At 40.8% G+C, this 24,230-nt stretch overlaps 1 protein-coding gene across 1 annotated transcript in view; it reads right to left on the minus strand.

Annotated features, from left to right (window-relative positions):
* Nucleotides 1–11,854, minus strand: part of RAB2A (RAB2A, member RAS oncogene family) — a 43,554-nt gene extending 31,700 nt beyond the window's left edge. Inside the window, exon 1 of the mRNA XM_054284822.1 lies at nucleotides 11,515–11,854. Within this exon, the coding sequence (XP_054140797.1) occupies nucleotides 11,515–11,560 (46 nt within the window). The 5' untranslated portion in view covers nucleotides 11,561–11,854. The remainder of the gene's footprint in view (nucleotides 1–11,514) is intronic.
* Nucleotides 11,855–24,230: the final 12,376 nt, after the last annotated feature.

The raw sequence follows: 24,230 nt of genomic DNA on the forward strand, positions 1-24,230 counted from the left end.
CCCCTCAGACAACTCTTGTCAGAAATCATCCTCACTACTTCCCATTACATGGACACTGGTCAGCAAATGGGCAAGTTCTTCTGTATGTGAAAGCACAGAAAAGTAGAAGTTAATGCTGTCAGCAGGAGTACTCAAACTACCTAGGTGTGTAAATATACTATTTTTTACAGTTATTTTTTCCTTCTTTTACTTGGAGGGGTTATTCTTCCTGGTCTGTGCAGTCAAACTTCATCTTTTCAGCCCTTAAAATTTGACAGCAATATATTTGGTTTAAACTCTGAGCTATTATCACATAACATACTATACTGTAGTATAGTATCCAAGTTCCTGCTGTACTTTGTTTTATCTGTCCAGCAAGATAAAGCTATTCTAGCCACACAGTAGAGGTCAGCAACAACTCATCATAAGAGACATATCTAGTAATAAAAGATAGCAAAACAAAGAGATAAGGGAAAGAGCCACACTACTGACAAAAGATACACATACCAGAAGTTTGCATATAGTGACACTGGCCTTTCTAGTACCAAATTCAGCAAAGTTTTTCAGTATGGCTTAATAAGGAAACAAAGCCTACAGAAATATAATCACCACATATTTTAGTTTGGACTTTAATTCTAAGACCAGTAGCCAGTTTCAACCAAATCTAACAGAAACAGGAAACCTGCATTTAGTTTTGTCACAAAATGATTGTGGCCAACTGATGGCACTCAGATTAATATCCCAAACAGGGCAGCAATTCCAACAGCCTAAGCCAGTTGCTAGTGCTGCTGTCTCTACTCTGTCCTACAGTATGCACCAGTCCATTTCTCCACAAAGCTTAGATGAGTTCTGAGGCAATTTCAGCCATCTGCTGGGTTAGCATGCTAATCTGACAAGAGGAGTGACAAAGCAAACAGAAATGGCTTAATGCAGGGTCAGACAAGCCTAAGAGTTAGTTCAAATGAGGGAAAAGAAATGCAGCAGCCAGCAGATCAATAACAGAGTGGCATGGAACTGCAGTCTAAGGCAAAATTTGCAGCATCTGCCTTACTAGATTTATTTTCTTTAGCTTTCTGGCTTATGATGGCAAGCTGTCAGAACAAAAGCAGCTTTGAAGCAGGTATAGATTCTGTCTCTAAAAAATTAGTTAACATAAGAGAAGTTGAGGAGGAGTGGGGGAAAGCACTGCAGGTAAAAAAGAAACAGAAAGGCAGAATATGGGAGCTGTAGGGACAGAACACAAAACTGCATAAAATTTTAAAATATTAATAATTCTACTCAGAGAACAGCTCTTGTCACAGCTGGTGAGCGAGCCTAGCAGGGGAGGGACTACACCAGATTTGCTGTTTGCAAACAGCGATGGACTGGTGGGAGATGTGGTGGCTGGAGGCCATCTGGAGCACAGTGATTGTGAAATTACAGAATTTTCAATATTGGGTGAAACAAGGAGGAGCATCAATAAAACTTCCACACTGGACTTTCAGATTCTGGCCTATTCAAGAGACTTATTCAGAGAGTTCCTTGGGAAGCAGCCTTTAAAAAGAAAGGAGTCCAGGAAAGCTTCATGCTTCAAAACAGAAGTCTTGAAGGCACAGGAACAGACTGTCCCTATGTGCTGAAAGATGAGCCAACAAGGAAAACGACCAGCCTGGATGAGTAAAGAGCTCTTGAAGGAACTAAGGAAGAAAAAGAGGATGCATCACTTTTGGAAGGAGGGTCAGGTATCTCTGGAAATGCTTAAGGGAATTGCTAGGGCATGTAGGAAAAAAAATTAGAGAGGCAAAAGTCCAGATAGACCTCAATGTGGCCACTTCTCTAAAGGACAATAAAAAATATTTTTATGAATACACTAAGGGCAAAAGGAGGGGCAAGGACAACCTCTATTCTCTACCAGATGTGAGAGGGAATTTAGTAACTAAAGATGAGGAAAAGGAAGAGTACTTAACACTTTCTTTGCCTCAGTTTTCAACAGAAAGACAGGCTGTCCTCAGGACAACTGTCCTCCTGGGCTAGATGGTGTCAGGGAGCAGAATAGCCCCTCTGTTATCCAGGATGAAGCAGTCAAAGACATGCTGAGCCACTAAGATGCTCACACATCTATGGGAGCAGATGGGATCCATCTGGTGATGAGGGAGCTGGCACATGAGCTTGTGAAGGTGCTGTCATTTACCATCAGTCCTAGCTCAGCTGGGAGGTCCTAGACGACTGCAAGCTGGCCAGTGTGCTACCCATCCACAGGAAGGGCTAGAAAGGAGGATCTAGGAAACTACAGGCCAGTCAGTCTGACCTCAGTGCCCAGAGAGATTATGGAACAGATCTTCCTGAGTGCCACACAGCACCTACAGGATGGCCGGGGGGATCAGACCCAACCAGCATGGATTTAGGAGGGGCAGGTTGTGCTTGATCAACTTGATCTATGACCAGGTGACCCACCTGGTGGATCTGGGAAAGGCCATAGATGTTGTCTATCTGGACTTCAGCAAGGCCTTTGACACTGTCTCCCACAGTATCCTCCTGGAAAATCTGGTAGGATACAGCTTTGACAGATGCTCTCTTCAGTGGGTCAGCCACTGGCTGGATGGGCCCAGAGAGTGGTGGTGAACAGTGCTGTGGCCAGTCATTAGTGGTGTCCCCAGAGATCAGTGTGGAGCCAGTCCTGTTTAATATCTTCACTGATGACCTGGATGAGGGGATGAGTCCACCATCAGTAAATCTGCAGATGACACTAAGCTGGGAGCACATGCCAATCTGTTGGAGGGTAGGAGGGCTCTGCAAAGGGACACGGAATGGTTGGATGGATGGGCAGAGTCCAATAAGATGAAGTTTAACAAGTCCAAGTGCTGAGTCCTGCACTTTGGCCACAAAACCCCTACAGCATTATAGGCTGGGGATGGTGTGGCTGGACAGTGCCCAGGCAGAAAGGGACCTGGGGGTGCTGGTCAAGAGCTGACTGAGCATGAGCCAGCAGTGTGCCCTGGGGGCCAAGAAGGCCAAGGGCAGCCTGGCCTGCATCAGGAACAGCGTGGCCAGCAGGAGCAGGGAGGTCATTCTGCCCCTGTACTGGGCACTGGTGAGGCCACACCTTGAGTGCTGTGTCCAGCTCTGGCCCCTCAGTTTGGGAAGGACATTGAGAGGCTTGAGCACATCCAGAGGAGACAACGAGGCTGGTGAGGGGCTGGGAACACAAACCCTGTGAGGAACGACTGAGGGAGCTGGGGGTGTTTAGCCTGGAAATAGGAGAGACCTTATCACTCTCTACAATTCCCTGAAAGGTGATTGTAGTCAGGTGGGGGTTGGTCTCTTTCTCTAGGCAACCATTGACAGAGTAAGAGGACACAGTCTTAAACTGCATCAGGGGAAGTTTAGGTTAGACATCTGAAAAAAATTCTTCACTGAGTGATTGGGCAATGGAATGGTCTGCCCAGGGAGGTGGTGGAGTCACAATCCCTGGATGCGCTGAAAAAAAGACTGGACGCAGGACTCAGTGCCATGGTTTAGCTGATGAGGAGGTGTTAGGTTAGGTCATAGGCTGGACTTAATGATCTCAAAGGTCTTTTCCAACCTAGGTGATTCTGTGAACAGTGCTCATATACACAGATAACTTGTATATCACCAATTAAATAAAACTGTCCCATTGGAGAACATAATCACCACCTCACTTAAAAAAAAACCTGCAAGTCACACCAGAGATAGCTTTTGTCATTAACCTTGCAAAGCAATTTCAGTTTCAATGGATAAAATCTTAAACCAATCCAATATTCCTGCACAAATCTTACAAATGTTGGAACATTTCAACATTTCAAAATCTAATCAACAAAATGACATTTTATTAGGTATTCCAGCACTAGTTCTCAAGTGGCAATCTGATATTTCTTCTCCTAAGGCTGGTGACCAAGTCAGTTGAATTGAGCCTACAAACACCAGCCTCAGCAGAGTGAAGATGACAGACAAGCACAGCCCCTTTTGATGCAGGCTCTGTCTCAGACTGGCACAAGATGACTGCACTTCTAGGACTGCATAGCAGTCCTTTTCGGAGCAGACTCCAGGCTGATGGGCTCACACAGAGCAAGCAAAGAAATAACTAGTTTCTTTTTAATGCCATTCTTGCTGGTTCAGAACCTTCCAACAAAAAGCCCCATCTCAAAGTTGACTGCTGTTGACTGAATTAGAGGTTTCATTTTAATTTTATGGTTTTCAGATACTGCATGTTCGTATCACAAAAGTTCTTATGAAAACAGTTTGTAGTCCAAATCACTTCCAGGGCTTGAGCTAACTCTCCTATCATAGACAGGAATATGTATCACAAACACCTGTATATGAATGCCTGAGTAGCTTACCACCTTGTGACATGAACAGATGCAGCAAAGATCAGTTAACAGCTGCAGGCAACTAATTCTGTGGCATGCAGGTGGTTTAAAGTAACTACACCAGTCAACTCTAAGAACAGAGTGGCTGCTTACCAGGTATCTTGTTCACTTAGCAGTGTAAATATTACACCTGAAATGAGGCAGACACTTGTGAGAAGTAGCTGAGAACATCTTGGTGACAGTCAATTGCAGAATGCAAAAGGGATAGATTCAGTTATTTATTAACCCATTCTCCATTTTACTGCCACAATTATTTTAATATAGCTTCAGATAAACCACCCCAGGAAAAAAAATCTAGTGTTTTCATACGAGAGAGCTTGGATACCCTTCAACAACCACAGTAAACAAAAGCTCTTGCTTAGGAACAAATGAAAACAATGGATTATGTGCTCAGAGGGAAGGCAGCTTGCTTCTTTGCAAGTGCCTGTTTTAGGATCCCTCCATTGCTTCCTAGCACTCAAACAATCATGGGAGTAGAACTTGTACTACAGCAATTTTACCCTCCAGCTCTAAATTCTGACCCAGCAGACCGAGTTGATTCTCTAAATTCCTCTACCTCCCTTAACAGCTTCCTCTTAATCTGGGTGCAACTCTGCAGTCAGTTTCCTTAGACAAGACATTGCCAAAAGTTTGTTGTTGTCCACTTTGGCCCAGCTTCAACACAGCACTTCCTTAGATACTTGTCTTTATTTCAGGGCTCAGCAGTAAAGCTACCCTTGTCACTCATATGCAACAAGCTACACCAAGAAATGAATCCAGGACAGTACTACACTCATCCAAAACACCAGTACGTGCATGAGACATGGGCTACAGCAAAGGGAATGGTTCTTCTTTTCAGTAATAGGCTGCACTCAGCACTTAAAAAAAAAAAAAAGCAGCTCTGGAACCACAGCACAGGTGATGGTACAGCTGAGCAAGTTTTTGGCTAAGAGAGCCGATTTGCTTCCTTCTCCCTTTCTTGATTCCCTGTGAATAGGGCAAAGAAAGTTCCGTTACTGGCTGCAGAGTCAGGTGTGTACTACTGAATATGAGGAGAACTTCCAGGCTTTCCTTACCTCTAGACAAAACTCTTCAGTGTTCCTTCCACTGATGTTTGCCTTGAAAAGCTGACCTGGTTCAAAACTAATAATGTGTCAAAAAAGAGGGTAGGGGAAGGTTGAGTTTCCTTACTTGCTCACCTAAGCACCAGTATAGCCCCAGAAAGGTGACAGAGGAAAAGAACTGTCGTAGTAGTCCTCTCAGCCATAGAATAAAAACTGAATGCTAAAGAAAATCTCCTATGTCAATCTGCCTCCTGTCTCTGGTGAGTAGACACACTCCTTCCCACACACCCCCACCTCCTTACCCAAAAGGGCTCTTGCACTCTTTTAAGTGTACCTACTATTTGTTTAGTTTTGGTTTTCAAATCATCTTCATGAGCTGAGCTGGCCTTTGAAGGATCACACAAGCAGTGATGCTGAGAGCTAAGAGGCAGCAGAGCTCATAGTTGAGACAAGAAGTGGTAACAAGGTCTGCTCGTTTGGGCAGCAGATAAACCCTGGATTAATTCAACAGTCTCACAGAACTGTTTTTCTTGTACTTGATGGTCATCAATCAGTCCACCACACACAGAGATGAAGACCTACTTCCCTTTGATTTCTTGCTCTCACTAATCTTCCTAGATCCAGTTTCCTTCCTTGAAAGTACTCCAGACTGTGGAAAGCACAACCACAAGACCAAATCACATGGTCAGGCACTAAGTGAAAAGCTAACCTAAAAAGAAGGTAGTTTTCAACTGCATTAGTGGCTGGATCCAGATCATGGCAGACTATCACAGTCACCACAAGGTAAGGGGAGCAAGAACTCCTTCTTTCACATGTAACCAACTATGTCAGCTTGAATGTCCATGAAACCAGTGCCACAAAAACAACCGAGCTGAAACAAGCTTCTTGCTTTCTTACCTTCCTTTAGAAAAACAAACAAAAATAAATCTTAAAAATAGGGTAACACAGCTTCAAATAATGGGCAAGATTATATATATGATTACTATATATATACATATTATATATAAAAATAGATTATTATCTAGATGATACATATAGGAACCCAAATTTTAAAACTAACTTTGATTTTAACCAGGTAATCACACATTACAAATGTCACAAGATATATACCTTTAACCTGGTTTATGAGATACTTTTAGTTCTTTCCAGTAGTCTGCAGAGCTTCCAGATGTTTCATAAGCCCTTTTCTTATCACAGGCTACCATTCATTCCCTCTCTCCTCCCTTTTTAACCACAGCAGCTTTATCAAACTCTGGAAAGTGCAGTATTACCTTTTCATGGGCCTAGGCATAACAAGACATGAACCTAAAGCAAGGATTTTTCTTAACCTCATCTCAGTCAGTTATGTTTTAGTCAGAACTCTACCATCAAGCGGGAAAGCTTCATTTAAATTTATTGAATTTCATTATATTTTTTCACAATATTTTCATTATAACAAATGAAAACATTCCAAACTGTCACATACGGAGCAAAGGGAGCTCACATACAAATGTAAGCATGGACAAGAACAGAAGAAAAACAACCTCTAAAATCCTTCCTGCTGCCTATGTAATTTCAGGAAAAGTAATAAAAATGGCTCTTTTACAGCTGATTTAGCGTCAACACTTCAACATTTTCAATAGCATATTCAAAGCCAATGATGTAAATTTTTCCTTTCTACATAACAATTAGCACAGGCATACAAAGTTAAAGGAGTTGTTCAGCTTTACCATGTTGCAGTTTGTATGGCACTGCTCCACTGCTAACTATACGTTTTAAAGGTAAGTAAAAATTATTTCCAAATAAAATTAAGCTACATTTGAGTCTATAAAAAAACTTCATTTTCTGCATGAAAATGAAGTTAGAAGCTGCCAGCCATTCATAATAACATGGTTTTAGATGAAATTGGAGGTGGGGTTGGATTACATGTTTTTGAGTGGCAAGGTGTCTGGGGTTTCTTTTAAAGAAATAAGTGTTAAGAATTAGTACAAGTGTGCACACAGCCACTTGTTTCAGCAGCCTCATGAAACCTTTTGTATAGACATATAGTTTGTTAATTCTAGTTAACGTCTAAGAGGCCAAGAGGATGTTCTTATACAATACCTAATATCTGTTCTTTAAGGATTAAAGCATAATTGAAAGGGTCTCAAAGCAAGATACAAGCAGTACAGACCAGTACTCTGGTTTTCAGCACAAACAAGTTCATGAGCTATTGCAGGATATTAACATCAGCTCTGGTGAGATGAAAACCAGTTTAGCCAAGAAGTACTACTACATACTTAGAGAAAATAAGGGCAAAAGACTCTAATCATACACATAACTAGCTACTAACAGCTGCTGTTCCAGAGCAAAGAGCAAAGACATTAGAAGTATTTCACAAAGAGAATTGAAAAATAAAGTAAATTTGATTGCTTAATTTCAACATTTGAAAGTCTCCTAGACAAGTGAAATGGTTGACTAGACAGCTGACTTTACTCTAGAGAGTGAGAATTAGATCACCAAGCAACTCTTATTTTCTTTCATCATCACCTCCTAATAGGAGTAACTTAGAGACACTCTTGGTCTAGGAGCAGCAAGTGCCTGCTGAAATTGAAAGGTGAGTGAAAGTCCATTATGCAAAAAGCTCAGAGAGTTGCTGCAGTAACAGATTTAAGAAAAGCAGGTGGACTTGCTCATGGAAAATGCAGCAACACTGATCATAAAAAGACACTGAGATAGGCTGCAACTGACAAGTTATGCTGGTGGCAAGAAATGTGACCATTGCAAAACTAGTACTTGAGGTATCCTAAAGTTCAGGAGCATTCTCTGTTGGAATCTAGCAAACACACTCTAATACAAGAAAATTCTGATTAATGTGTATTATTCTGAAAAAAATATTCCAGCTGTCATCTTCACAGAAATCTTGTTATCATTCCCAGTTTATTACCACATGGTACACTGCTGATAAGAAACATGTAAGTAAAGATTTTACCATTACATAGAAAAAACTAAAAGAAAAAAATGACAGACTTTCAGTCACCAACTGCACAAACAGACAATTCTCATAGGCCAACAGGATTTATCCTAGCTCAGAACAAAGATCATCTCAACTTCAACTGGTGGCCAAAGGTGGATGTATAGGGAACAGTGGATGAAGATACCAATCAAAATCAAAGACAATCAACCATAAAGGCAAAGATCTCAGAGGTACAGCCCTATGCAGCATGCACCACTCATGCTTCCAAATTCATTTGCAAACTCCTACAATGCTTTGGAAATAGCCAGATCAGAGGATTTTTCCTGGTAAACTCTCACAGTAGTCAGTATTACACAGTACTTGTATTTCTCTCTTCAAACTCCACAGCTATGGTCCCACTGCAACAATGTAAAAACTACACAGATTTATGGCAATGTTTTTTAGCACCTGGAATACAGCTATGCCATTTCAGGTCTCTCCCATAACAGAAAACTAACTAGATCCTAAACCAGTTCCAATTATACAGAATGCCATTTTTATATATTAAAACACTCAGTTAAGAACCAGATTAGGAGCAATTCCATGTTCATAAAGCTACCATGCCTGAAGTACCAGAGAAAGAAAAGAAGTCAGTGAATGACAATGACCAATGAAACAGGGAATGCAAAGGGACAAGAACTGTTGAGCACAAGGCAGTCTTGCACAGTCAGTCTCTGTGGCTGTCATTTTAAGAGACTGAGATCATCCTGAATTCCTGTGTTTAAGCAAATGAAAGCATGTGGAATCACAATTCAGAGAAGGCACATAGAGGCGTCTTGTGTAACTCCATGGGGGTTTCATTGGTTTGCTTATGGATGGCACAACCTACTTTGTTTTTCAGTGCTGAAAGAGGAGCTAAATGTTAACACCAGTCCTCAGCTGAGTCTCTTAGTTTTCTCCTACAGTTTGTTTACAACTAACTGCTGAGTCACCAGGCAGCTGAGGCATTTCCAAAGACTCTAAATCAAATACCAGAAACAAATTTCTTGATTGCTATTAAATCTACATGGTCTGCAAGGCCATATCTTCTCTGGCTGGCACACTGTGGGAACCCACCACGGGAACTGAAGAGGACAGTCACCATCCACTCTTAATCTCCACTGTCTGAACTTTGAGTTCAATGGCCTTCATCTGAGGAAGAGCAGTAATACCCAGACTGCCATCACCATCTTGGCAACTGTGCACAACATAAATTGGCTCTTCAGTACCTGCTCTATTAGAACACTTAAAAGGCTCACAGGAGATCTAAATAAAAGCAAAATCAACTTACCACTATTGACATATTCAATTCACTTCAAAAATAATCATTGCAGTAGCTTTAATTAGCTTCCTGTAGCAACTCAAGAATACAAGCCACAAGAATTAAAAAAAAAAACTAACCAAAAAGCCAACAGCAAAACTGTGAGCTGTTTTCCTCTCTGTTTCCTGTCTCTTACTCTCCTGATATTTGGCTCTTAAGCAGCTGCAACAACTTCAGAAATGACACATCCATTCTGTATTTCACATTTCAAGCAACTCAAATTCAAGAGTGCAGTACAGACCATTACACTAAGGCTATTTGTAAAAATTTAATCAGTATACAATCAATATACCAAAGCAACTGTAAGCTGCTGTCTACCACTTTAGTGACTACAGTTTTTAGAGATGCACCACAATTGGCTACCTGTTCTGAACTGTCATTCTGAACTGTGCACTACCATCTTGCATCACCCCAGCCTGACAAACCTCTTCTTCCTTCTCCTGAATTTGCACAGGTAATATCCTGTTGTCCTGTCCAGGCTTGATGAACTGTCACTCAAGTGAACACTCCACAAAAATCAGAATTTTCAGTTATCATCTACAGCCTAAGGCTTCCAACATGGTCATTATAGCTGTGATATATTTCTAACAACTCACCTGTATTACATCTGCTACTGCAGAAGCCTAAAAAAGCTTTCAGAGTTTAAATGTACATTTTAAAAGCAGATAAAAGTCACATAGCAGTTGCACACAGTGTACTTAACAACCTCATGTGTAATGCAACTGCAATGTATAATTATACTCCACCAATAGATAATTTGATTCGTAGCTATGAAGTATGGAGGCACCCTCAGAACAGCACCTAAAAAAACAGGTGTGTCATCAAACCTATTAGAGAAGGCATTTAGACAGGTTTGAGGAAAACAACAAGGAAAACACACAATACACAGGCACAATAGTTAACTAAGTTAGCTACCTTGTCTTGACAATAGTTTGATCAAAGTATGCTACTCCCATCCATACTAGGCCGAAGAAGCATAAAACATATTGGCAAAGGGGCTTCAAGCAGCAATTCCTATCAGCACATGGCTCTGCCAACAGCATTTGTAAGCACCATTATTTGTCACACAGCAGCCAGTAACAAACAGAACCAAGTAAGTTTTTGAGAAATGTTCAAGGCTAGGTTGCATGGGGCCTTGAGCAATATGGTCTAGTGGGAGCTGTTCCTGCCCATACCGGGGGGTTGTGACTAGATCATCTTTAAGCCCCAGCCCAATCCCCTGATATTCTATGAGTCAATATGTTTTTAAAAAGTGACAAGAAACATCTGGAAAAGCAGTGGTGTGTGTACATACATACAACATAAAAAAAAGGTCCCTACAAATTAGACTGGAAGAGCCAGTGCTTTTAATTCTGCTTTGACAGCGTGTCTTCACACAGTTTGTTACAGCAGCTCCAGCCGAGACTGGAAAGAGCTTGCAGCCCGAGCTGAAGGTAACTCGCAGCAATGAGACAGAAACTCATCACAAAACTGCGGGGAGGAGTGCGGCCTCGCTACCACAAGGCTGCAAACCACGGGCACTACCCAGGTCTAGGTTTCGCTGTGACAGCGCCTTCTCCCTCTCGGCGGGCCCGCTCTGCCGCCGCAGCCAAGGCCGTGACACAGCCCGAGCTGCCCGCGGCCCGTCCGCCAGGCCCGGAGGCGGCTGCCAGCGGCCCAAGGCCGTCGGGAGACAAGGCCGAGGCCGCGGGCGGGGCCCGGCGCAGAGGCGGGGGGGAGACACCGCCTCTTCCTCGCGCGGAGCCACCACGTCGGCGGCACTGCCAACACTGCGGAAATGGGCGCGGGGAGCCGGGCCTTCCTCTCCGTCTCCGGCCCCGCTCCGGCGCGGCCCGGGCCGGGCTCACCCACCTGTGTCTCCGATGATGATGTACTTGAAGAGGTACGCGTAGGCCATGGCCGCTCCCGGGCTGCCGCTCCCGGGCTGTCCCGCTCTCGCTCCGGCGTGACGCGCGCGCTCGCCGCCCGGGCTCGCGCTGCGGAGAGGCGGAAACGGGTTAACGGCCCCCGGGCGGCGCCTCCGCCCGCTCGCTCGCTCCCTCCTACCTCCGCCCCCGCTGGCGGAGGGGCTCTGCTCGCCCGGTCCTACTGTCCGCCCTCCCTCTCTCCCTCCCACCGCGGCCCCGCGGGCGCCGGGAAAGCCGGAACGCGGCGGCGGCGGCGAGAACAATAAACAGGCGCCGAGCGGCCCCCGGACCCTCCGGCGACGTCAGCGCCCGCCCCCTCACGCCGCCCCGCCTCCGACCCGGAAATGCTGAGGCGCGAGGCCGCCTACCGCCGCACGCAGGGCGGAGCCTCGGCCCCCGCTCCGCGGGACTGAGGGCGGCGGCGGCTCCGGGCCGGGGGCTTTGGGGAGATGCCATCCCTGAGTGCAGAACCCATCGGGCTGGGAAAGAACCTTGGGGTCATAGAGCCCTACCCGTAACCAAACACCACCATGTCAACTAGACCGGCGCACTGAGTGCCACATCGAGTCTTTCCTTACCAGGCGCCGTGACTCGCCCACCTCCCTTGGCAGCCCATCCCAGTGTTTAGGCACCCTTTCTGTGAAAAAGTTCTTCCTAGTCTCCAACCTCAATTTCCCCTGGTACAGTTTGACACTATGTCGTGTCATGCTGTCGCTGGTCGACTGGGAGAGGCAGCCGACCCTCGGCTGGTTGTAACCTCCTTTCAGGGAGTCATAAGGACTGATGTCAGCCCTGAGCCTCTTTTTTGGCCAGACTAAACCCCAGCTCCCTCAGCCGCTCCTCACGGGATTGATAATCCAGACTCGTAGCCCTTCCTTGGACCAGCTCCAGCGCCTCAATGTCCTTCCTAAACTGGGAGGCCCAAAGCATAAACCCTCTGAGAGTAGCCAGCAATGAGCTGTTGGGTAGAAGTGTATCTTCATCACATGAGTTCTGGCCTGAAAGGGTTTTTCCCTTTCTGTTTCTGTCTTTCCTCACTGAACTGAAAGCAATGAGCCAGGGGAGTAACCTAAATTCACAGCTGGTGTTTAGGACTTTAATTTCTTAGAGTTCACATGGGATTGGTGAGCTGGAAGAGGCTTCAAGGTCTTCCATAGTCTCAGCTGCTTCATGAGGTGTCTGGTGTATCCTGACCTTTGGACCTGGGGCAGTCAAAGGCAGCCGGCTCACGTATCACATCCATGCTGAGGCTACACCAGATGCCTGGCAAGGGTAAATGTGGCAGGACACTCCAGTCAGGTCATGCTGGTGATGCTTTGGGATTCCCTTCAGCTCAGCTCTTTGTGGGCTGGGGGTACTGTTCAAGAGCTATTGGCACATTTTTCATATAAACTGACATTTTCTTCTCTTCTGGCTCTCTGGTGGAATGGGAGTAAAAGGTGTCTCTCTTTTAACTTGATAGAGGATTTTATTTGTGGTCAACAGCTTGGACAACATTGACCTACATGGCTTCTAACAGGTGTGCATCCAACTTACTTGTAAAAACTTTCAATAAAGCTTATTATGCCAAATCCCGCTGTCATATTTCATGATCTGAAACCCAAAATGACGCTTTTTTAAAAAAAAACCAAAAATTCTGTCTACTGTGGATGTCTAACGCACCCCCCAACCCCACCCCAAACAACACTAGAAAGTGAAAGGAATTCCTTTATATACTCTAAACATATCTATATTTTCCACAGGAAAAATTCTGAGCACTTGTCAGATGTTTGCCTTCTATTTTTTTTTTCTCCTCTGTACTTCTGCTAATTTCACAACACTATTTATTAAGTGTAGAGCCAAAACAGCAGTTCTCACGTGTCTCTAACCAGCCTCATCACCTCAAAACTGGTAAACGAGTATTTCCAGTCTTACCCCTCTCTGAATGTGTTTGTTTGTTTTTAATCAACAACATCTGAATTTAATTCTTGATACTAGATCCCTATTCTAGACAGTTACTACTCAAAAGTATCCATACATTTGGTATTTCCCTATTAGCACTGTTGTTCTTCTTGCTAAATTTCAAGAATTTTGATCGTGGCCACTCATTTTAGCAAAAATATTTGATTTTTTTCTCTTTTTATATTATCTCTGCCATTTTGTTACCCAGGCTGTTCATGACAATATTGAATACGTCTTGCATGGACAGGACAGGACATTGAGAAGTGGCATGTAAAATTTTTTCCTAGTTTAAAAACCCTCTCCACACTGAAAAGAGCCATTTCTCTATTATTTTATTTGCAAGTAGTTTTGATGTACATTTTTGTTAGTAAAAAATTCCTAGCCAGAATGCGTTTTCTCAGAGAAGCAGATTTTTGCCTTGCTTCCTATGAAAGTTAGGCTACTGTTTTCACATATTCCTGTGTGTCTCTGTTTCCTGCCCTAATAATGATCATGAAATCTGGCATCTGGACAGAGCAAGGTACCTCAGCTGAAGGAAAAGCTACAGCTGGGGTCAGCTGTCAAACCCAATCAAGAATTCACAATAAAACAAGTCTTCTCAAGTGCTCCCTCAGCAGCTAAACCCTTCAGCTGGCATTCTGACCCCATGCTGTTGGCTTGGGTTTGTGTGACCTCAGCCCCTGGAGACAAAGCTCTAGGAGATCAGGCCATAAGCAGATAAGATCTCATCCAGTATAAGTAAAGGTTGCTCTGCTAGGGATGGGGTAGTTCTGCTCCTCCTAATCTGCTTGTGGATCCTCCCTTGTTCTAGCACTGTCAGAGTCATCTGCTGAATAGAAGTGGCTAAGCTTTAATTTTTCTATATTATCTTTCAGGCAAAATCATCCTGGATCCCGCAGCCACACCAACAAACTAAATAACCTCATCAGTTGGATCCCATCTCTGTCCATGCATCCTCACTGCTCCCAAAGGGCCCTGTTGTTGTGAAGGCTAAAGCTCACTCTGTGAGGTCAGTCATGTAGACAGGGATCAACTCTCAAGGTGAGCTCTCTCCTGTAGCTGCCTCCCCTGTGACTGGCAGGATGAGGTAGAACTGTGTGGGCTTTCGTGTCCTTCACCTTTCCTTCAGAGCTCTGTTTTTGTTCATCACATGCTCCAAGTCTCCATTAGTACTACTGGAGATTCCTACATGACTGAGCCACGAAAGGTATTACTCTGAGGGTTGGTCAAGTCTTGACACTCTGTCCTCAATATCCCAGGGTGTTAAGTATCAAGTGTGTTTGATGGTGACAGACTTTTTAATAGGACTGTAGTGATAGGATAAGGTGTTTTAAACTAAGAGAAGGGAGATTTAGACTAGATATGTGGGAATTTTTTATTTAGTGTGAGATTGATGAAGCACTGGAAAAGATCACCCAGAGAGGTGGTGGAAGTCCCATCCCTGGCTGCAAACCAATTAGGTTGAAGATGTCCCTGGTTATTGCAGGGAGGTTTGGGCTCAATGGTCTTTAAAGGTTCTTTCCAACCCAAACTATTTTATCTTTGTATGAGTACATGATTCTGTTTACCTCATTGATGGAATTTGATCTCATAGTTCCCAAATTATGCGATCTGCTAGGCTTCTAGACAAGCCAAATTGGCCTGATCTGATTGAATGAGATCTGGTAAGAAAAGGGAAATCTGTTTTGTAGAACTGAGATTTGCTGATGGGGAAAAAGTACAGACAGTGCAGAATGCCCAGTGAGATGGAAGGTGCCTTTGACATCAGGGCTGAGCTGTCTGAGAGCTGACAGGTGGGTGCAGTTAAGAGGGAAGGCAGCCCTACCTGTTTGTGCTTTGGCAGCCTGGTGAGCCAGGCAGTAACCAACTTGTAGGTGACTCACATGGCAGGGCAGTGCCCCACTGACTCCTGTGGCTGCTCAGCTTGGCCAACACCTGCACTGTGGACAGATAACCAGGCCTCTGCTGGTTAGCCAGGCAGCCAAGCTGCTCTGGGGAGTGCCTCAGTCATTTGTGATGGCTAGGGTCACTGATGATCGCTGATGATCATTGCGTCAGTGTTAGAGATAGTTTTTGAATCAGTGTTTGGGATAGTTATTTAACCAGTGTTTGGTAGAGGCATGCAAGGATAATATGCAAGAATTTGTGGCTTTTGCTATCCCATTTGCTGCTGGAGAAGAGACTGTTCCTAACTTATTGAATATTATCCACTGTTCTACAAATCTGAGATGTCTCCAACTGGAGATTAATGCAAAATTGATTTTCTCCAAGTTATGTGTACCATATATCATGTTAAGTACTAATAAGAGGCATGCAAATAGCTACTGAAATAATTTTCATTTTTTTAATTTTCATTTTTTTACTTCTCATGTGCTAAATTTATGTTTCCACAGAAATTAATATCTTCTTTTGTTAAGCTTAATACTTTGATAGAAGGCTATCATGTAGTCAGACTCACTTATTAAAAAAAATATTAGCCAGTTGATATAAAAGAAACATTGGTAATTCCATATTGAAGAATTGCAGAGAATTGTTTTCCTTTAGTTTCTTTTTGTAAATTAATGTTATCATGACTGCTTATCTGTAATGATTTTACATCACATGATTAAATATTTCACTATGATGACTATGTCAGGATTATATTCAGGCAAATATGGGAAGGTTTCTGGATACACTTTGGAAAACTATAACTTGCTGTTTATTCTGTGTCACTCAGTTTTTTCCTGAATTTTCCACTTAGCAAACTCAGTTGGGGTTTACAGAAAAGCCTGAGGCTTTGCAGGATCCTTACCACAAAAAATATTATTTAGGGGAGAGGCTTGGAGTCATCCAAAGCTCGGCATACTCTCCAGAGCAAAGCATTAGACTGGATTTTTTCAATGGAAATTAAAACACCAAAGCAGAACTCTGTCATAGTATTTGAATACAACCACTTTAATTATATTTTTTACAGTGGTATCATTTAACTGTTAGAAGTATATCTCGACCCACACTTCCGTCTAGCTTAAAATTTTTAAATCATTCAGTTGTACAGTTAAATTTTCTATGCAGATGCTGAGTAGGGAATGTTATTTTCTGGTGCCTGTCATTTAATTTGTCTGCACGTACTTCTTCTGAACATTAAGTGTATGCTATAATTTTTCTTATTTGTGAATGTTAAGATTAGATTTGTATTACACTTAACAAACAAGGCAATATAAAGTATATTTTATTTATTATAAATGTTGAGAATGGGACCCCGCTTCATATAGAAATAAATATAGAGAGCAAGAAGGCAAATATAGCTAAATCTCAATGAAGATCTGCCTTTGTAAAGATAATTTTTAAATACATGTTAAGCCTGTAAAGGTGAACTGGAGACAGCTTCTGAGTTGAGTAGGTAGAAATCCATGTCTATGAGTGATATATGGCTTGGGTTTTGCAGGTCCTAGATCAGGCATCTTTGACTGAAATTTCAGCTAAAAGCTGGATATTTGTGCACAGTTTACATTGGTACTTTTGATCTGGTGGAAAAAGAGGTTTGGAAATTAGTTTTTTTTAAAAAACCATTCCTTTACAATAGTATAGTGTTTAACTAACAGCTTAAATTAAATGCTCTTGACTAAACACATTTGTCAGTCACATTTGTCCAGTCACTGTAATTATTGAATGCTTTGTTACAGTTCAATTATATTGATAAGTAATTTTTGGAAGTGAAGAATTCAGTTTCAATAGCATTTTTTTTGCTTTCAAAATATAATCTTGAGACTAAAGGCAGTGTAACAAAAAGTAAAGTATAGTTCTAGAGTTCCCAACTGTATTTATATATTAGGATCTTGCTCCCCTGGAAATATTTGCATGACCTATGCTTTATCCCTGTTTATTTGTTTATGGCCTTTGCCACTGTTATCATTTCACCCTGTTTTTCCTTGCAAATAAACTTATTTTTCACTGCCTTGATGTAATAATAAACAGCTTGATAAGACAGAATGTGATAAATTTTAATACACTTTTCCCCATAAAAACAGGGAAAACAATAGGATCCTTGAATAACCTTGAAATGCCTAAAAAACTAACTGAAAAGATATGTTGATTTTTTTAACAATTATTCTCAGGAGCCTTAGAAAATATGTGCTTGTGTAACAAGATTCACAAATGCATGGAGAAGTAGTGCTAAACAATGTCAGAGATCCATTCAGAAGCCTGCTTAAACTGCCATCATGGTAAATTTTCAGTATTTTTTTACTTTAGAGACAGTTTTTTTCTTTATTTTTTTAGATGTCTTTTAAAAGTTGTTTTGGCAATGCTTTCAGAAAAAGAAAGTGGAAGCTAAAGTTCCCACACAGGCTCACAGAAGTGAAAATAATCACGAAGACTTCCTGTTTACTCACAGCAGGAAGTGAAAAAAATTTTAGGGAGACTGGTTTGCTTGAAAAGGAATAGGAGCAGGCAAGCTTGGTGACACTTTTCTAGTCAGGTATATTTAATGGTTAAAAATAAAATTTTAAATTTCTTTTCTTCTTCTCTTCTACCTGTAATGAAAAAAATAATGACTTTTTTTCTTTACCCTACACCCCTATTGTTTTTTGATGGCTGTAGAAAGTATGGAACTGTCTAACACTCTGGAAGTCAGCAGAGTTGCTAAAGGATCTGAGTTGAGGACACATTAGGGACATTCGTGTTGCAGAAATGACCTTTTTTAACAAGATATTAGCAGAAAACCTACTCTACATTTTTTTCCAAAAGGTGTAATAGAAATTTCTGCTAATTCTAAAAAAAATGTGTGTATATAAACCATATTTAAAATTATGTTAAAGGCTTTAAGTTTCTATTGAAACTGCTTAAAATTTAACAAAACAAGCTAGCATGAAACTAGAGTTATTTCTCTTTTAGGTACTTCGTCATTATGCATTCCACTGAATAAGCTTTGTCATGAGTATTTTTAATCAGAAGATGTTTTACTTTAAAAATACATGTGTAGACTCCCTTGATATTCAGACATTGTTGATGTAAAGGGAAGCATTGCTTCTGCATGTATTTTCCTTAATTTGATTGACTTATTTTTAAAACTCCAGCCATTTTAAGGTTATTTCAGCCCAATTTCCCTCACTTGTCTTCAGGCTGTGAAGGTCACACCAAAGCTGTTATTGCCCACGTGAGCTATGCCATTGTAGCCTTCCATTGTAGGCTAGGGAGTCTTTAGTTCCATAGATCAGAAAGTGGGCAAGTATTTACTTTTTTCTCTTAATGCCTCTATTCATTCATACAGTGTTTGAGAAAGGTAAACAGTACCTCCAAGAGAATGAATTGCAATGTAGTACATCCCTCCATCCCCAGCCATCAGCTTCCATTCATTTTAGATGTCAAATGGGTGTAGGTGTTCATTCCTACATGTTTATTGGGAGCACCTTGTTGCTATGGTCATGAGATGTAAAGGAGTATGAAATTTTGTATGTCAACTACTCTTCTTATGTTTCATGGCAAAAACTACAGCAGAAAAACAATTTTCCTGGCTTCAAGGCACAGTTGATTTTCATCCTGTTTCTCTTTGGCAGACAAGTCTCTTTTATAGTTCTATACCACGTTAAAAGTGGGATTTTTCAATTCTTATTTCCAGTTCACAATGGAAAAAAGGTTTGTACCGCATCTTTACTTAAGGAAGCTCTTGTCTGCTAAAACTTAAACTCAGATTATATCAATGACCACTGCAATTCCATCTTTTTTAACAGTGAAGCTTGTTTAGTTATCACAACCTTCATGTCATCATAATTACGTAGCATAGAAAATGGCTTCAATTTGTGGCAGTGCCAAGCCCTCATCTCCATAAATCTTGTCTTGTATGTTGACAGTCCTCCAATGCCTACCCCTATTTACCTTTTTTTTTCCTTGCTATGTGTCTTGATCCTGTTTTCTTGATTTTCCTCAGAATGACTTTAATTTCAGTTCTGTAGTCAAAAATTACATGAAAATGGACAAAATGGTTATCTGGGTAACAATTTCAGTCATGGTATTTTCTTCTCATGTTTTCAAAAGGTAAAATGACCAGTCTTTTACAGAACTTCTTGGTGCTGTAGGAAAGAAATGCACAGTATATAGTACTTTAGGAAGTATGAGCACAGAGTACTCTACAGATTATGAAAAGTAATCTAGTGTTTCAGAAATAAACCTCAAACTTCCTCCTTTTAGGAAATCAGCCATTCAACAACTGGCTAAGGCCATAAAACAATGGACTCAGCACACTGCTTTATGTCCTGTAGGGACTGGGAGCCCACTCCTAGTACTCCTTGTAGTGGTTTTCTTTGACAGAGGCAGTAGGGGCAGGCAAGAGACCAAAGTAATTTTCCACAATCAGCAGTTATGAGGAAATTTTCCATAGTTTTTCTTGCCATGCACATGAACCAGCCATGCGAAGGGGAAAAGCAGAGCTGTTCCTGACAAAAAGAGTGACTATGACCATACTTGAGAAATTCTTTCAGGAGTAGCTGTCAGGCCATAGCCATCCTCCCACCCCCTTTCATGTGTAACACAGAGTTAATTGGCTTTTATCTACTCAGTAAATGGGGTGCTGCCATGTTGCATCAGATTTACCATGCTGAAGGTATGCAATAAAATTCTGCCATGTCTTGGGAATGCAACTTGTGTTGGCACAGAAAGGAATGAAACAGCCAACTTCCCCAGAAAGGTATGACAGCACTAATCTAATTCATGTGACTTGGACTCAGTAGAAATCAAGATATTTGTATCCTGATGACTCAAATCAAGGTATTAAAGCTGTTGCCTCAATTGAGAGCAATGAATAATTCCTCTAGTATAATGTCTGGTGAAGCAGAGAAAATGCATAGAAAGGCTTAGGACAACAATAATATTTATGGCAAATGTAAATGGAGAAAGTGATGCAGTGCTCAGTTTAAGTAGTATAATGTAATGTATAAAATAAAAGCAATTGCTTTGGAAAAAAGATGTTGATTACACTAGACACTGAAAGGAAGAAGAGAAGAAAAAGGAAAATAACTACAGATCAATTATACAAATGGGCCAGTTTCCAAAACAAAGGGGCCATACAGAGATTCACAGTCTTATTATCATTTCCCAGTAAATTATTGCCTAATCTGTCTGAATTAAGCCTGCTTCTTGTCCCACTTTTATTGGGAAAAAACTGTAATTGGGATCCTTTTGAACATTAACTGGATGGCTTACTGAATATTCCATTCATTCTGTGTCTCCTTCTTTCACATTTCGTCTTAATAAGTTGATTTTTCTGTCAGTAATTTTAATTTAAATTATGAAAAAATAATGAAGATTTTATCTGCATGTACTTTCTTAGATGAAAATTTTTCTGTAATAACAATGGGAAAGATTCATTTTATGTAAGTCAGTTTGGAACATATTTTTGTCTCATTGTTTGGAATAGTTCAGTAGTTCAGGTTTACAAGCTCTAAGTTTGTAAATGTCTTAAACAGACAAACATTTTATCCTACACCTCAGATATAGATCAAATAGGCTTAAATAGCAGATATTTGACCTTATGTTCTGAGGTGAGTAATTTCTATACATTTTTGTATAAAAAAGTTGGCCTCTGCCTTTTCTGCAAAAGAGAATCTCATGTCTAGCTGATGCTTAGTAATGTGTGTGATCTAGCTGAGTTTTAGAGAAAAATAGACTTGAAGTGACAAACTGACCAGTAAGAAAAAGTACTTTGCTGAGCCATATTTTAAAGTAATTACCCACAACTTCTCTACCCAACCTGTTTTGTGTAAATATATATAAAAATGCAACTGTGTGCAATTAAGGATCCATGACATAAGTTTTTCATATTTGTTATCTTTATTTATGGGAAAATATTTTCTTCTGTCAGAAAAAAAATATATTTCTTATCCCACTCTTTTGAAAATACCCAGATTTTTGTATTTCCGTTAATCCTGAATCTAATTTTAAAACTATTTAATAACAGGTACTTTCAGTACTTTTTGCAACATGTAATATTTTGTACAATATTGTACATGTACAAAAACATGTACAATACTTTTTACAAACTGCTTCCTCTTCCTGTAGGAAATAATAAGTACTGCAGTAAAGACAAACTTAGCATCACAGAGAGTACATTGAGGAGACCAAGATGGACATTGTGAATTAAATGCCTTTAAAAGTAACTGAGGAGCATCAGCCCAAGGACTTCAGATTTCAGTTGCAGGTGATGAGCATGGCTCAGAGTGTATTTAGCATGTCTTGAACTTAGACTACTGACTAAGCCCCTGGCAGATTTCTCCAGATGCAGAAGCAAAACCAGATTTTAGACTTGAGTAGAGCTGTTTAAATTTTTCACCAAACAATAATGGTCTTTACATCTGACTTTGACTAGGGATCCAGTGCTGAAAGGAGGGAGTTACAAGGGCAGACATAATCCCTCATCAGAGAAGGCTAACTTGTGGAAGTGCAGGATTAAAGGGGGAGTTGAGCTCTCCAGAGCCCTCCTCAGGCAGTGGAACAAGGTCAATGAGAGCTTCTCAGTCTTTTTTCCTCAAGACAGAACTGTGGAATGGGAATGGAAGCCTGGTACAATACTTTTTGATATGAATGAGAAATGGAGAATAGGGAAGTAAGGAGACTGTAAGAATCACTTAAGCTCATGAGAAATTGCAAATCCAAGAAAGAGCCGTTTTCTAGAGAGTTGCTAGTAACCACAGGAAAGAGGAGCTGCTGGAACCAGAGTGCAAAGGTCTGTTTTAGAGAATCTGCTTCTTAAGTAGCAGGCTTTAACAAGATTTGAATATGGAAAAGATACTTCACTGAATAATTTAGCTCCTTTAACCACATGGATTGTGGTGGCATGCAAACGTTTCCTAGAGCCACAGTTACTCCAGGAAGGTTAAGAATAGGCTGTGGAGTAGTTTGCATATAGCAGCCTCAATTGAGAAACAGAGAACAAGAAACTACTTAAAATTTACTAATAGCTCCTTTTTTAAAAATGGACTGAACATACCCTCAAGATTTCGCTGATCCTGAGGTCTTCTGTACATCTTTACACGTCTTCTGTAATGACAGAACCATAAATTCTAAATGTTGGAACAGTCAAGTGTTCAGGGCAGCATAACACTTCCCTGAAGACACATTTTGGCTCATGTACTTTTCCTGGCATGTTAAGTGATCCTGGAGCTGGGAAGGAGGAATTCATGAGAGTTTAAATTTAAATAGTTCAATAAACCTATCTGTGAACATCGGGGGAAAAAACGGGCCTGTCTTTGCATATACTGAAGAGTGATGTCTGTTTCCCAACTAACAGCTTCCTCTATGTATTGTTTTTTCAATTTGCAGTATCTTCTTTTCCAGTTAAATAATTTAAAAATGTGTATTGAAGCACACATATATTCCCATAGTTATACTGCCAGGCATTTGAATTAAAAGAGACAAGAAATAGATAGTTTAGATTTATATAACTGACTCAGGGATAAACATTGCAACTCCAACACCATTCAAGAAGTCTGAATATTTGAGAGGATCATATATGTGAATAATAGCTACATAAAATCTTTTAAGACTTTGTCTCTGTAAATAACAGCTATGGTAACCCAGTCATTTAGTCTTCTGTGAAGATTATTCCTGCTTTACTGTAATTATTTTATTGCCAGTGAAAGTGATCTGAATGACAGGATTGACTTTTAAAACCTAACTTCGCTGCTGTTGTTTCCTACCAGCTACCATTTCAGTCTTTGGATGCTCTTGCTAATGGCAAAAAGAAATTCTGAGATAACCATTAACATCATCCCCAACACCACTGCAATTAAATAACTATGGTGATTTGGTACTTCAGGACACAGATCTGCTTTTCCAAACCATGATTTACAGTTAATATTGACAATGCCTCAGATAAGAAATCTTAAAACTGAAACAATTGATGTTTCATTTAACACAATATTGACTTTTCATTGTTTCCATGGACCAACGCTGACTGCTGACCACTGATTTTAAGGAGCTGTGAGTTTGTGTCCTCCTTCCCAAGTCCATAGAAATTATCAAGGTTATTTTGGTGCAGTTCTCTGTATAAACACAAGGACTGTTATGCATCTCAGAATAACAATGTTTAATCTTTGGTGCAGGTTAATTTAATTTAGTCATACAAGTTGAAAGTTATTCTGAAGCACACTGTTTTGGCATTGTATTTCTTCTAGATATTTGGAGAATTTGCTTGAACTTATTTAGAAGAAACCTTGAGGAAGGTCAGCAGTCATGGCTGAACCATCACTTTCTTGAGTGACTGTCAAAATGAACAATTTAGGCTAGCATAGGTTATTGAAGTCAGTGTTTCTTTTGCAATATTCTATGCTCATTGAGAGGGCTACATTACAAAATCTACTTTTATTATACAGAAAGAAGTCTCAAAATCATTCTTACCATGCCCCCAGTCACATCTTCTGGTTGAATAATGTAAAAACAGTAAAGAAGCTTATAACTGCCAGCCTCTCTTTCTCCAAAACTTCACATAAAAGTGGACTTATATTTATAGGATGGAGAGTTTAAATTCACTTAGTTCATATAATGGAAAGTTGTTTTAAGACCTGGGACATTAGCTTGTGATTTGAATTTACTGCTCTAACAGATCTTTTGTTTCCTTGGTAAAAATTATGGTTAGCACTTTCTTGCACACTTTCTCAAATATTGTCAAGATTATGGAAGACTCAGATATTGTCATGTCAGGGGCAATGCAAACATGTTAGCAACTTTAACCTCTTGCATCAATACTAT

Source organism: Melozone crissalis, unplaced genomic scaffold (genome assembly GCF_028551555.1).
Source record: "Melozone crissalis strain CALT ecotype California unplaced genomic scaffold, PUWL_Pcris_2 ptg000042l_1, whole genome shotgun sequence".
NCBI lineage: Eukaryota > Metazoa > Chordata > Aves > Passeriformes > Passerellidae > Melozone > Melozone crissalis.